Source organism: Carassius carassius, chromosome 21 (assembly GCF_963082965.1).
Source record: "Carassius carassius chromosome 21, fCarCar2.1, whole genome shotgun sequence".
Taxonomy (NCBI): Eukaryota; Metazoa; Chordata; class Actinopteri; order Cypriniformes; family Cyprinidae; genus Carassius; species Carassius carassius.
Window position 1 is genome coordinate 21801161 of NC_081775.1, and position 15336 is coordinate 21816496.

At 36.4% G+C, this 15336-nt stretch overlaps 2 protein-coding genes across 3 annotated transcripts in view; one reads left to right on the plus strand and one right to left on the minus strand.

The window, feature by feature from the left end:
• Positions 1-242: 242 nt before the first annotated feature.
• On the minus strand, positions 243-10407 carry LOC132097850 (tyrosine-protein kinase ZAP-70). Its single transcript, XM_059503808.1, has 13 exons — positions 10152-10407; positions 6138-6576; positions 5056-5216; positions 4534-4672; positions 3650-3734; positions 3462-3478; positions 3328-3367; positions 2523-2721; positions 2236-2442; positions 1734-1926; positions 1283-1423; positions 1084-1196; positions 243-959 (listed from the first exon to the last, which is right to left on the minus strand). The coding sequence occupies exons 2-13, from the start codon at positions 6537-6539 to the stop codon at positions 842-844; spliced, it is 1815 nt and encodes a 604-aa protein (XP_059359791.1). The 5' UTR covers positions 6540-6576; positions 10152-10407; the 3' UTR covers positions 243-841.
• A 3015-nt stretch (positions 10408-13422) lies between these two features.
• The window catches only part of LOC132097851 (A disintegrin and metalloproteinase with thrombospondin motifs 10-like), a 70433-nt gene continuing 68519 nt past the window's right edge, over positions 13423-15336 (plus strand). For both annotated transcript variants that reach the window (XM_059503810.1, XM_059503809.1), the window contains exon 1: positions 13423-13651. The gene's annotated coding sequence lies outside the window, so the exon portion shown is untranslated. The remainder of the gene's footprint in view (positions 13652-15336) is intronic.

Genomic DNA, 15336 nt, shown 5'->3' on the forward strand with positions numbered 1-15336 from the left:
CTGATATAGTAATTAATTGATAATAAATTTGATATTTAAAACAATTGTTACAACTTGCCTAAAGTCTGACATTTATAAAAAATATACATTTACCTTAGTTTCCTCTTGAGTGTGGCATTAGCAGTGGTCTCCTCTAAATATTTGTAAATTTTTTTTTTTTTTTATTACAAATGTCTATTATCTTGTTATGTTCAAGTGGAAAGGTTATGCGATAGTCAGCTCCAGTGCACGTTTAACATGAATTGTTTTATTGTATGTGCAGTTTATTGCATGTTTTTTTTAAAAAACTCCAGAAGTTTCACAAAATGAATACATACAAATGTTTGAGAATAGTCAGAAGGAATACTGAAAATTGCAGGAAACTTATAATCAAATTGTTCAACAGAAAACAAGACCATGAAGTTTGAGTAATTATCTCTTTTTATCTCGAGAAAATAGCTACAGTACATCCATCTGATTTCAATAACTGAAACACTTGCAGGAAGAAAAGTATTTCCTGGGACATTCAAATAGTAAATAGGCACTGAATAGTATTATGAGCACTGATAACAGCAGGGCAATAATTTAAAAAAGGTGACTTGCATTAATCAGTGAATAGTTTGATAGACATATTATTAAAGGTACTTAATTTTGAAACTGTTCTTCACGTTTTCATTCTGTCCTGGCTCAAAACACACAGGTGAAAGGGACCCACTGGGGAAAAAATCTGTACAAAAACTGAAAAGGTTCTGGTAATTTAGCATTTTCACATTAACCATTAAGTTTGCAGACATTTCTTTTAACCAAAAAACACCACAATACAATGCTAAATTCAAAATGCATAATAGATTTGCCATTTGTATCACTGAGGGGGCTTTCCGTTCTCTGTTTTCATGTAGTCTGGAATCTTTTTGCAAATGGAGTAATAGAAAGTTCTCATCTTCTCCTCCACTTTGACAAAGCCTGGCCGTTCTTCATGCCTGAAGAAGACGAGAGTCAGATGTCAGTCAGAGGATCTTTATATTTCCCTTAAAAATTCCCATCAACCACACCCAAGCAAACAGACAAGTAGTTTATAATGTCAGTGCATTAGAATATATTTACTTGTATGTCCAGCACTCCTTCATCAGTTCATACATGGCCTCAGGACATCCAGCAGGGCAATCCATACGATTACCGGCATCAATAAAACTCATGACCTCTGGGCCTTTCATTTTCTGCATGAGAAAAAGTAAATGGATGTAAAGTCAATGTGCAACTCACTGAAGTTGGTTTTAAGTACCGTGACAGTGTAAATATTTACCTTATAAGGCTTTCCTCCATAGGAGAAGGCCTCCCACATCGTAATGCCAAAGCTCCAAACGTCACTTTTGCTGGAGAACTTATGAAACTGAATGCACTCTGGTGCGTACCACTTCAGAGGCCATTTACCTCCTGTACGGGCCTACACACATACAAAACCACACTCGCTTTTTACCTTTTTATCACACCATCATTCAGTAGCATCTGGCTATTTAATTCTATTGCTGTATTGTGCCACTGATGGTCGTGTGATTAGTCATGAAACAGGAACAAGGAATTCATCCATTTGTAAGTATACCTGTCAGTGCAACATACTAACGAAAAGAGAGAATTATATTTCTCCAAGACTACAGTGTGTCCCATTAAAGTACAAAGATACACAATGTACTAAATTATATGAATTACAATTCAAATGCAGTTGTGTTCCAAGTGTACACCTGAGAGCAGCCCACCTTGTAATAGTTGTCATCTGCACCCAGTGCCTTGGAGAGGCCGAAGTCACTGATCTTGGCATATTGCTGGTTGACTAATAGTACATTACGGGCTGCCAGGTCTCTGTGTACAAAGTTCCTTCCTTCTAAATACTTCATCCCCATTGAGACTTGATGCATCAACATCACAATGTTTTCCATAGTGACCTGTTCCCTGAGAGGTGCAAAAAGAGTTAGTGTAAATTGATGATCAACTTATGAATGTTCTGATTCAGTCAGAACAATGTTTTAAACTCTATTTATACAGATTCTAGAGATTTCACACTTTAACACAAGTTGGAACAGAAATCACTATTAAATCACAACTATCACATTTAATATGTCACTAAAATATATCTGATACAGTATATGTTCTAATGTACAATTTAGATTCTATGTAGAATAGAAAGTCCCATATTCTTCTGCTGTATATTACTAACACAAACAAAAGAAGTTATAAATATTTGTATTCTGATTTACTCACTTCTTTCCAGAGAGAAACTTGTTGAGCGGGCCAGCGGGGGCCATTTCCATCACCAACATGAGCGCTTCAGCCTCACAGAGTCCAATCATGCGCACGATGAACGGATCACTCAGCTGATGCATAATATGGGCCTCTCGCATCATTTCATCCTTTACTGATTTTTCATTCTCATTCTTCAACACTTTAATCGCCACATCAATCTGTTTGCTACACACGAGAAGGAAACATGCGCTAATGAAGTAAACTTTAAATGTTGCAACACAAATTCTTCCACTCTTTGTAGTCACCTTTCCATTTTGAATACACCTTTCTTGACACAGCCGAAGTTGCCTGAACCAAGCTCCACCTCGTCGATCATGAGCTTGTCTCTCTTGATGAACAGGGTCTTCTTCTTGCATTCATTTGGATCATCGTAAGGACTGATGAATGCATCATGGTCCATTGGTAAAGATGGACGTGGAGGCTCAGCTCCTGAAGGTGTGGGTACTGGGGAACATCACAGCAGATGTTACATACAAGTGCTATTAACTTTTAAAAGTGCTAACTAGTTTTTCAGGAAAACAGTGAAAACATTATTTGTTATTGCTAACAAGTATACATAAATATTCCTGTGGTAGCTGCAGTGCTTATGCAGCAACACATTAGCAACATATATTTTTGAAGTAACATGAGTTTAAAAATCAGATTTGAGCTATGATTGTGGAAAAATAATTTCAATGTAATGTTAACCACAGACCTTATTTTAATCATAAATTGAAAGCAAGCATTCTGAAAACCCATATAAATTCCAGCTGAAACACGTGGTCAATGCAAATTCTCTTCTCCAAGACCACAAACTGCACAGCTCAACAGTAAATCCAAGCGATTTATTTTTGTTGTTCTCAAAAATATGTGGTCTGATTCCAGAGAGTTTAGCAGTAATGGCCAAAAATGTATGCATTTATCACTAAGACAGCACAGAGACTCTGAGACTTGGACTGGTTTTGTTTTAAACATATTTCAAGTAGACATACATTTCTAGGCATATTGGTTGATTTTATAACTGCTGTAAGATGGCTTCAACTTTCAAATGTTGTACCAACAGAAACTTACTCATAGGGGGCGGTGTGTATCCATTACCTCTCGGCCTCCTCTGAAACACACAAACAGAAACCCCTAACGATTAAACAAACGCACAATATTATTAAATGTCTTCAAAAAATAGATGATCTTTCAGACAGACTTACCGGAGTATTCATAAGAGCTAAAAGTGGAGAAAAGAAAAGAGAAGAAAAATATAATATTAGCCATTTTTACTCAAAAATAGCTAGTTATGTAATTTCAGTGAAATCGTACCATGTCAACCCCCAAGATTAGATGTTTTGAAATTTGTAGTTTGGGGTAAGACATATTTTTTTAACATTAAAGTTTATACCTGGTGTTGCATTGCTTTGGTTGACACACGGCTCTCTTAGTACGGTCACAAGACCATCAGGCTTCATCTTTAAATACTCCACCAGCTGCCCTCCATAGAAATAGAATTATTACAAAAAACATTGGATGTTTTTGCTTGCTTTGCATATCAGTATGGCAAGCCATATTGACTTTTATTCATTCGCAGGATATGCATTTTTGATATCAACTATTCAGTTTTCACTAGTTAAAATGCTAATTCTTGATATCAAGAGTATTATTTTTTACTAGTGGAAATGTATTTCCTGATATCAAGAATTCGAATTCTGGGAGTGATGACGTCTTTTTTTTTAAAAAAAAGAGAGAATTATTTTACTAGTGGAAATGTAATTGCTGATATCAAAAATTGCGATTGTTACTAGTGGAAATTCGATTCCTGATCTCAAGAATTAGCATTTTAAATATAGTGAAAACTGAATTGTTGATATCAAGAATTTAAATCCTGTAAATTAATAAAAGTCAAACCAGCTTGCCATAGAAAAAAGTTTCAGTGTTTGACAACATGCATGGTTTTATTGTGCAATACTTTAAATTATTATTTAATTTTATATTTATGTTGTCTAAACACTACAGACAGCATGTACAAAGAAAAAATAATTATATTGCATAATTTTTGCACAAAACATAAATCTAAACCATCTATTTTATCGATATACTCCTTTCTTGTAAAACTCCCTTTGGAACTAAATATAATGAATTAAAATACATAAATATTAAATCTAATTTTGTAAAAAACAATTACATTCTAGCGGCGTTGTGTGAAGGGTATTTTTACCCCTCAGTCTTTTTTTACTCCTTAATAAAGTGGAATATGAGATAACAGACTCTTTGATGGGTGAAGCATACCTGCCACACAGTGTCAAATTTAGTTCCCTCTGGCATTGCGTATTTCCCTGATTTGTCGTGTAAGATCTGATAATGGTATACTGTTTTTCCGTATGTCACTGACAGGGCAAATGTTCCAAATTCTTCTCTCTCTCGGACTCTGGAAAACAAAACAAATTACAAGATCACAGGTCAGCTATTTGTTTACTGGCGATGTGCCTTCTGAGTTAAAGGAGTAACATGCATATGTTATCTCGACTAATCCTGCTGTGTGTCTTTCTGAAAGTCCTATTTTCACGATACAGAGAAACCTTTTTGAGGGATTGAAGATGAGCGAATACAGCATCTTTAGCCAAAATCATTTTTGTAATCACCCGCTTTGCCTTGATTTAACTCATTACATCACCCCAATACCCAACTCTTTCCCTGCTACATACAATATTGTTCATCAGATTTGCCTCTAAAAGCAGCCTGTGTGTCATCATGACATTTCCACCCTAACGCTACAGGAAAACTTTAGACTGACTCAAGCTCTTCACTCACAGGAACTTTCCATCAGGCTGAGATCCTGAGTACAGTCGTCTCTCACCCTCCTGGCGAGGGATCTTGCCGTGGAACCAGGGCATTTTCTCATGCGCTGTTGTGGCAATCAGTTTCTCTAGCTGTGGGGCCTGGCTAATGATGGCTTGTTCCATGGCCTCCCCCTAAAAAAAGATAACATAATATTACATTTTTGTGATCTCTTATTAAAAATGGTCAAAAATGTCCTTACTGTTGGAGTCTGACAATAAAAATGAATATTTTTTAAAGAAACAATAAAGTGCATAAAACGCATTTAAATAAGACGTATAGGCCTTAATGATGTGATTAGCAGAAAAAAGACTTTAATGTGTACGCAAGACTATTTTTTCGAATGTGTCATTGCAAACGTAACTTCAAGGGATCCATTATACAGTTAACAAAAAAAAAGAAAAGCATAAATTCTAAAGAATAATTGACTTATTTAATAAGTGTTGAGAAATTGTGTAAATGCAAATGTAAGAATGTCTGTTAGCACACTTTTCATTTGGAAGTTGGAAGAACTTAAATGTTTCCACTTAATATATGATTAACTGGACAGCCTACCTAAGAAAAAGTGAAATTCTTTCATCGTGTACTCACCCTTGTGTTGTTCAAAACCTGTAAGACTAACTTTCCTCTGTGGAACATTAAATAAGATTTTTTATGTTAAAAAACAAATCTATTTCACATCTTTTCTGCTCTGCAGAAGAAAGAAAGACTAAGATGTTTGGAACAACATGAGTATATGAATAAATGATGGCAGAATTCTAATTTTTTGGTTGAACTATCCCCTTAATGCAAGTATAACACTATATAATTTATGTAGATCATAACACTTTGTCGGTTTACATCACTATAAAATTATTTTGTGCTGTGTTGAACTACTTTCTCACGTCCCCAATTTTGTATTTTGCTTAAAGACTACAAAACAGCAGTTACTAGGTTGGAAAGAAGTGATATGGAATTGTAAATCCTACAACTATTTCATAGCCACACAGTTACCGCGTATTAATCAAAACTTTCTTGTTAACCAATCAGAATCAAACCTGTTTTGAAGCTCTTACCTCCAGGTGCCAAGTCTGACGCACATATTCCCTGAGCATATTGTCCCTCAGGCTGTCAAAGACGCCCGTCTTGATTTGTGTGTCAGCCGATCGCAGGCAGGGTTTTCTCAAGGTGCACACGAGCCCGTCTGGGTCTTTGCTGTAGTACTCACAGAGCTCAGCAGGTCCGCAGTGAGGCTTCCCACCTGCGATGCAGTATGTGCCATTGAGCTGTTTTTCAATGGAGTAATGGTAGAACTCCAGGTTCCAAACCAGGGACAGGACGTAGCCGCCCAAGCTGCGAAGGCACTGGCGCAGGAGGAAGAGACCGTCTCCCATGCCGGCCAGCTTCAGATGGTCCTCGGCCTCCGAGCGACTGATGCTGCCATAGAAGAACGGGAGGTCCGCAGCAGGGTCGGACATGATGGAGGTGACGAGGGGTCGAAGACTAGATCAGAAGCTGTGGAAAATGAAGTTTGAGAGAGTAAGAGAGACAACCAGAGAGAGCGAGAGAGATTGAAGTGACTGATAGCTTCAGCAAAATAGGGCAAACTGTTGTGAGCATGTGTTTTTGCTGATGTGGGATGTGGGAGGATGTTTCCCGTCTGAAAGCATCTCTCCCTCTTTTTCTCAGTTTCCCTCTTTATATTTCAGACATGGTAATTTTTGGCTTTTGACGGACCTGTGTGATCAAAAAATTGGTATGTAGAGGTATAGAGCATTCATAAGAGAGCATGTAAAGGTAGGTGTGGTTGGCGCTTTAGTGCTTTGTAACCGGCAAAGTCTTGCATTCGGATCGAATCACCACAACAGGAAACTCAGACATATCCTTCCCCCGCCCCCGCCAGCTCTTATATGACAACCCTCCACCCTGTGCAGGTGCTGATGCTTCAAGAATGTTCCTAAGCTTGTCAAAAGACACATGCTTTGCTGAAACACTCTCTGGAACTGAACAAAAGTCAAGCAGATGATTAAAAATGCTGTACTTGTAGATATGTAAAACAAAAAGGCACAAAGATGTGGACCATGAAACACGTGTCTATAACGGACTTGCTAGTGATGAACATTTTCCAGTGACTGAATGCTAGTGATGTGTAGGAAAGTAGGAGGTCAGTGATGAAACATATAAGCAAAATGTTTTCACCAGAAAGTAAAAACTGCACGAAAACAAAACAAAACAAAAAATCCCTACTGCTTTTCTCAACGCCTCACACTTTAGATTCCATCATTTTATGCAAATGATCTGACAGTGTCTTCTAGGCACATGGCCTGAGGTGGCATCACATGGAGTGACAACAAGTGGAAGACCCTAGAAAAGCAGCTTTGATTTAAACCACAGCTTCCTGGACACACAGCTGCCCACACTTACAGGGATGACAACGGCTGAAGACACAGAGAAAGACCCGCAGCCACACATGTACACACACACACCCAAACCTTGTCTTAAACCACCACAGGCCACAGCAAAGACACTGGGGGACAGTGCACTGTCTGAGCGGAAACATGAGCCAATTTGATCCTTTCCATTTTACATTTGGAACTTAATGTAGGTGTGATGTTGCAAATTTTTTTTTTTACCATTATTAGTTATGTTACTCTTAGTACAACATAAAGGATTTATCAAATCTGCTCAAAAATAACTAATTTCATACATTAGAGTTAGAGATATTAGATAACTAATGCTGTTTTTATTTATCTGTGTTATAATATATATTATATATATATATATATATATATATATATATATATATATATATATATATGAATTTAGCATAGCAATTTAAGCAATTTACATAATTAAAAAATATATATTTTTAATAACTAATATATATATATATATATGTATATTACATTAGATTAGATTAGATTCAACTTTATTGTCATTGCACATGTGGGTACAAGGCAACGAAATACAGTATATATATATATATATATATATATATATATATATATATAATGTATTATGCTTCAGCCTTTGACCTAGAGGATAAGCAGTTTTGGATAAATGGATATTATTTAAATATTGCATTAATAAACATTAAACCTGCATATTTAGAAATGATATGCATATAAATATAACTTATATTTAAATGAAATTAATTAAATGCTTATATTTATATTTATAATAATACTAATATAATTTTGGGAAAGTAGAGGTCGGTCTACTAGTTTGAATTTGCCTTTTCAGCCTTCAAAGATGTATCTTCAAGATAGATATGTCAATGTTAAGCGGAAAGTGTAATGGAATTTAATAATTTGTTTGTCTAAACATTATTTTCCGGTGTGAAAGACGGGTGACGATATTGCGGCCGAGCCCCATCGAAACATCTTCTCTTCCGTAATGGGGGTAATTTTATCATCGCGAACAAAATGTCTCATGCATTCAGATGGAAGCAACCATCTGAGATGGGTGTTTGCTGTCTATTTAATCTATAAAAGGAGCTTTGAAATTGAGTGGCTTTGAAAACTATTCAAGACATAAATAAGATCAAGGTGTTGAGGCATATACGCTCGTTTGTAAGTTTGTTTAGAAGTACTTGGAGATTTTGGAGATGAATTTAAAGCTAAGAAACCTGAGTTGGTTCAGTGCATTTGATTGAGTTCACTAAAATGCCCCAATAATTGTTTCATAATTAGATAGATTTTCCACGATCTGAACACAAGAATCTGAACTATGCTACTTAATGAGCCCTAAAATTTTCACAGTGTTTATGTCCACAGACCCAATCTCAACTGCCTTGACTCAACTAACTTTGTTCAAAATAGTCTACAATGGAAATAAAAACGGTCTTTTTCCTATACGAAAAAGGCTATTTGACCCCTGCCCTTTTCAAGACTGCTCACTTTGTTTTTGTTTTTATTACTTTTTTTCTTGTCCAACTTTGCATGATTTTGTGCCCATATTTAGATGGTCTCACAGGACCACTGAAATATCACGGGCATTCGGGCTGAGAAACAGTCTGGATTCTTGCCACCAAACTCAGAGCAGTGAAACCTTTGAGTTACTGTGATTCAGGGTTCCACATACTCAGTGCATACTGATATCACATATCAGTGCATAGTGATGCTTTATGGTAAAATAATGAATTCTGGAAAACACTGATTTCAATCAAGCAGAATTAAAAGAAGTGTCACCTGTTTGTGCTATGACATAAGTTTAGCGAAAATGTTAAAGTAATGGGACTCTCAGTGCATCAAAATATTTCATTGTCAAAAATACATGTTCAATCTTTTAAAATCATTTACTTGTTAATTTAGAATGAAAATGGCGCTCTGTACTTAAAAATTTAATTGCACATTTGGTTCAAGCCAGTTAACAGCGTCTGAAACTTTGCAGATCTTCTGCACCTGTTCTGCAGTTCAATAAATATTTTATCGTTGTGATGCTCTGCGGTGCTATGCTATTTTATGTTTGCAGAGACACATATTAACCTTCCGACTGCATATCATGTACAATTCATATACATTTGCACAATAAAACGAACTTAAAAAGTATAAACTGAACAAATGCATGATATTTTTGCACATGGCTACAATTTGAAACCATGCCGGATATCATAAACTCATAAAAAATCCCATTAAACAATCATTTAAAATAATAATTCTACCTGTGAAAAAAAGATACAACTGTTAGCATTACTTACTTTTATAATAATAATAAATAAATGTAGACAACTTCAAGATAAAGTTTGAAATTTGCACACTTGATTTTCCATGTTAAGAAGATGCTTTACAACATGCTACATCTGCTTAGGAAGCCATCAAAAGTGTTGCTTAACATGCATACATATATGCCAGCATGATGTTACAAATTAGGCTGGTGTCTACAATCTTAATTTAATGTAATGGTTATGTGTCTGTATGGTATTTGACCTCTGCAGAACATTCATTTGCTAATATCGCTCCTCATTTGCACATGTTACATGTCTGACATTTTGATCGACCTTGAAAGATTGTGAATTTAACAGGATAAGAACAGACCGTTCTTGGCAAACAGAGCCAAAAAAAGCCAGAATAATCTTATTAAACACTCACCGTGGCCTGTAGCTGAAATCCAGGAAGAGAGGGATAGAAAGAAAAAGAGAGAGTGAGAAAAAAAGAGTGGAGACACGGCACGGATGAACTGGTGACGGAGTTATAACAAATCTATTTAGTCTGCCAAAGTGATGAAGCTCTCTGATCTGGCTTGTACGCTAGACGGCTTCTATGCTTGCCAAGTGTGTGTGTGTGAGCTTGAGAGAAAACGTGTGCACTTATGTGTGAGTGTGGGTCTCTGTGTGTTTCTATGCATACAGGTGAAGTGTGTGGGCTGCTCGAATCACTCAAATTTGCATTCCCGTCAGGCTTCTCAGAAACTGTAACTTACTTTCTCACCCAAGTCTTGGATGTAACCGCTGAATGTTTTGAAACGCTGTGCTGCAGACTAATGCCTGAAACAGTTACGAAAAATGGCTTCATATATTTTGCATTCAGTTTGTTTAGGGACCAATTAAAGCATTTGGGACTTATATATTTTTCTCTCACAGAATAAAATAAATCTTTAACTTGTAAAACATCAAAGCAAGAGAACTTAATTTACCTCATGATCTGTTGAGTCTGTTTTATTATATTAATATTTGGGTTCCCAAAGACCCCTTAATTTCTAAAATGTGTAATAATAATAATAATAATGATAATTTTCAAATTACTTTCTCTTAATAAAATGTTTAAATGTTTTTTTTACATGCACTTTTTAAAATAAATGTAGGCCTAACTGATACAATGTACACTATAAACATGATTTTTAAGTTGGAGTGTATTGAGTAGCCTACTGAGTATTTAAGTGAGAAATATTTCAAACTAAATTTACACTTTTGTAAAAAAAAAAAAAAATGTCACTGCAATAATTCAGCAAAAATACTATGTATAAATTTATAATAAAACAAAGAAATATGCTACACTACAAACTATGATCAAAGATTCTTAGTATGTGAATATACATTGCATTTATTGAGACTTGAGACTTGGAGAGATTTGGAGACCTCAAACAGGACCCTTCTAAAAATTTAACAAGTTAAAATTGTGTTTATAATAAGTTCTCAAAAGATTAAGAAAAGTCATGAAGCATCAACCTGATACTTCAATGTTATGTTGTTTTAGATTAAAAGAGCCTCATTTCTTAGATCCAATCCTTTTTTCTTTTCTTTTTTTTTAATTTCACGTCTGTTCTTCATTTCAATGTGAAGGTGAAGGAATCACGTTTTCCTCTGAGAGATCTTAACTGTTGACGACAGCGCATCTGGTATCCGGGTCTGTTTAGGGGGGTATCTGATATCCAACAGGTGATCGAGGCGGCCTCCTCTGAGCACGAGTTCATCAAAGTGAATGTAACGGTGCGACGCACAGAGCGCGATTGTTCTTTGCGGTGGCTCCTCCCTGCGTTCACAGTCTGTCTTCCTGCAAACGAGCGCTTTTGCAGAAAGTGCTGTAGCATGGGAAACTCGGATTCATTTTAAAGAATCGATTCGTTCGGACGGTTCGTTTCAAATTAAACTGTTCAAAAAAGATTCGAACTGTTCCAAGAAATGTTACGTTTGTTCTGAAATGCTCCGGTTTTACACCAACTTAGACACGCCTATTTTTCTACAACCTCGCTGCTTTGGTGTTAACAGAGCCATTGAAAAACAATGTTTTCGACGTTAGCTACCTGTCAAGCAAGAACAAGCAAGCTCGTCATCTTTTGTATGTAGAACTGCAGGTTCTCACAGAGCCGTTGAGCCGTTCTTTGCTGTCAAATTGACCATTACAATATGGTGGATGGTTTTCGTACAGTGGCCCCCAGAAACAGTCACTAATGAGGCATCTAGGTATCTATAGAACGCCCCTCAAAGGCCCTCTGATTTGCCAAACCAAGAAGCTCAACTCCACTTTCGCTATTTTACTGTTGATGGATTCTACTTTCACAAAAAACGGTGTAATATCTCAAGATAGTAATTTCAATTAGACTATAGCTTTAACTAAATAGACTTATTTGTGCTTATATTTGCATTAGACTATAAAAACATGGATGCATTGTCCATGACGTGACGTCACCCATAGGTTTCTAAAGAGTGTTTTTGAAGCTCAAAGTGTTGTAAAGTTGGGCATTTTAAAGGGGTCATATGATGAGATTTCAAGTTTTTCTTACTCTTTGGAATATTACAAGCTCTTGGTGCATAAAGAAGAACATCTCTACATCACTATGTGGAAATATTTGCAATTATGCCCAAATGCCGCAAAGAAAGAAGGTGTGGTTTCAATAACCGCATAACACTTTATTTGGTCTTCCGAAAGTAGATGCATTTAGAAATCTTTAAGATTTCTTACGACAGAACAACAACGCATTTTATGGATGACCATTTCGTGAACCTAGGAGAGGCGGTTATTCTGACTTTGCTACGACAATCTGGTGTTTCTGAATCAGCTACTGTAAGTATGTTTTGTTATTAGTTTAAGTATTTGCTATTGACTGTTCAAATGCAGAGTTTTGTGAGACGCTCACACAGTGGAGTCAGCTGTCTAAACCATCCGTGGCTTGTGTACTGCACAACTATACTTCACCACTCTGTTCCCTTTTTGGTATTGAACTGATGGAAAAACTAAGCACATTATTAACAATTTGTACATTTATTTTGAAAGATAAAGCTTGTGATTATGGAAAGGGGTGTTACATATCTGACGAGTGCATGCGGTGTTCGGCAAATCACAATGCACTGTATCAGTTGGACAATCAGAGCAGACTGCGCTTTTCCGAAGGAGGGATTTTGTAGAAAACTATGCATTTTAGAGAGGCGGGGGACAGAGGACAATAATGTACAGTATTTGAAAAATAATGTGTTTTTTGAACATTAAAGCATGTCAACATATTCTGCAAATACACACACAAAAAATATATCTTTAAAAAAGCATTTTATATTAATTAATTAATTAATTAATCTAGCTTTTGCAGCCAGCCTCTAGCGGCCAGTTGACGAATTACAGTTTAAGTCACTTCTGTGTTGGCTTCACGAGAGAGAGCGGGAGGTTCCTGCTTGATAAAATAGCTTGCTGCACTTTTAATTTATTTATAGAATTGTTTCTAATTTGATTTGTTGTTCATTTGTCCAAGTTGTATCGCTTTTATTTAAACGGTTAAAACGAATTTGGTTTTGAATTATGAAAGATAATAACTATGTTGAGAATTATTGATACCAGTGTGAGACGCGTCTCTCTCACCGCGTGCGAATCGGCTCAATCGAATCCCTAAAAAGAACCTGTTCAAAAGAGCGATTCGTTCGCGATCGGACATCATCAAATCGCAGTCCGAACTCAGTTCCTTTCTCCAGCGGCAAGACTGAAGGAAGCAGAGAAACCACGCAGCACCAGAGCACAGTCCACCGGCTCGTCTCAGTATGCATGAGTAACTCAGTAAGTTATATGAGGCAGAGAAATACCCGGTGTTGAAGGAGGACGACATACCAGACGGAGGTCGGCATATCTCAGGGTCGTCAAATTGGCCGCTCCTGTACAATTAAACGGTAAGGTCATTGTCAAACGACTTTAAACTTATATTATGGCAGAATGCAAATGAATGCATTGCAAACGTGTATGGTTATCATTCTAATTTTTAATACAAGGGACACATATGCAAGTCTATTCTGCTGTCATTTTGTTACATGCAGTTATATGAAACTAAAATGATGAAGGCTGCAGCGCTGTCAGACCAGCTGGTGATCACTCTAGCAGAAAGCAGAAATATCTCTTTGTCTGTGGGGTTCAGAGTCTAAACCTTTGCCAAGAGTCTCTGAGGAACGCGTCCAGTTCCCTAGGCTACTTAATAAATGATCTGCTCTTGTAATATTTCCATTAATGCCTGATTACAGCTGCTATCAAATGGAATGACCGGTAGACAAAAAATGAAGAGTTACAGAGCACCGGTCTCCCCCATGAAATATATAGTTATTATACAAGCATAACACTGCACTATTTGGCTTTTCGAGACTCAGCCTTTTGAAAGTTGGATAAATTATGTAGTTTGAATGCGTAAGTTGGCAACGAGGACACCCAGGAGACCTGCTCCCTGTCAGGTAGAGCAGTGGTTCCCAACTCTGTTCCTGGAGGCCCCCCAACAATACACATTTTGGACGTCTCCCTAATCAAACGCACCTGATTCAACTTATCAGTTTGTTAGTGGAGACACCAAGTTGAAAGGGGTGTGTCAGATGAGACATCCAAAATGCTTGCTGTTGGGGGGCCTCCAGGAACAGGTTTGGGAGCCGCTGAGGTAGAGCGAGCGCTTCTCCTGGAACAACTCCATGCCTGTCTGTGTGCATTTGCCTGTGATGGAGAGAGCTTGGGGTAGCTGCTGGAAACTACGAGCCTTAGGCCTGTATGTAGACTTTGATATCAGATATAGACTTATCTTTGTTATTTTGGATAGTTACTTGCAGAGCATCTTAATTTGCAGAGAACATTCTTATGCAAAGTGACTACAAGAACTAAATAAAATAAAATATAAAAATAATAAAAGAAATATAAAATAAAAATCCAGGGCTTGAAATTCAAGGTCAAGGTCAAGGTATCTTTATTAGTAGCCGAAGGTAAATTTGTTGTGCGAACAAGAGATTCAGCAATCCATCCTTAAGACAATCCATAAGAAATACAATACTATAAATAATAAAACAGAAAAAAATGCTTCTACACACACCCTCAACACCTGCCTAAATTGGAATGGAAATTAAGTTTTTAGTGAGTATAAATATTTAAAAGTTAGCTATTTCATTTGTTTTAAATTTGTATTTTGAATGTTGGCTTTTGAAAATGCTTATTCAAGTAATAATAGTGAATAACTGGACTGGAAAAATTATGTAAAAGTCATGGAAATTCATGGGTCTAATGGTATGGGAACTCGATCTGCTGTTCTAACAGGATTGGTTAAATCTTTGTGTTATCTTGATCCGTCAAACCAGGGGTTCTCAAACTGAAAAAATAAAACGTAAATCAATAAGTTAAAATAAATAAATAAATAATACATTAACAGTTAGAAACAGTAAAGTACTGGGTAACATTTTTTTTTACACATAATAACAATAAATTATGCATAATTACATGCCAGTAGCCCTAATCCTAATGCTAACCATATAGCAAGTAAATGTTGTTAATTAATATTACTCAGTAAATAAATAATTACATTAATATTACTCAGGATAGTTAATTAATATTA

What these genes read in the sequence shown, in the direction of transcription:
- LOC132097850 (XM_059503808.1), bottom strand. Translation starts at nt 6,539, where the DNA reads ATGTCCGACCCTGCTGCGGACCTCCCGTTCTTCTATGGCAGCATCAGT. An exon ending in AAGTTTCTCTCTGGAAAGAA is followed by an intron (nt 1,927 to 2,235) that starts GTGAGTAAATCA and finishes TGCACCTCTCAG; the next exon opens with GGAACAGGTCACTATGGAAA. An exon ending in ATGGAGGAAAGCCTTATAAG is followed by an intron (nt 1,197 to 1,282) that starts GTAAATATTTAC and finishes TTTCTCATGCAG; the next exon opens with AAAATGAAAGGCCCAGAGGT.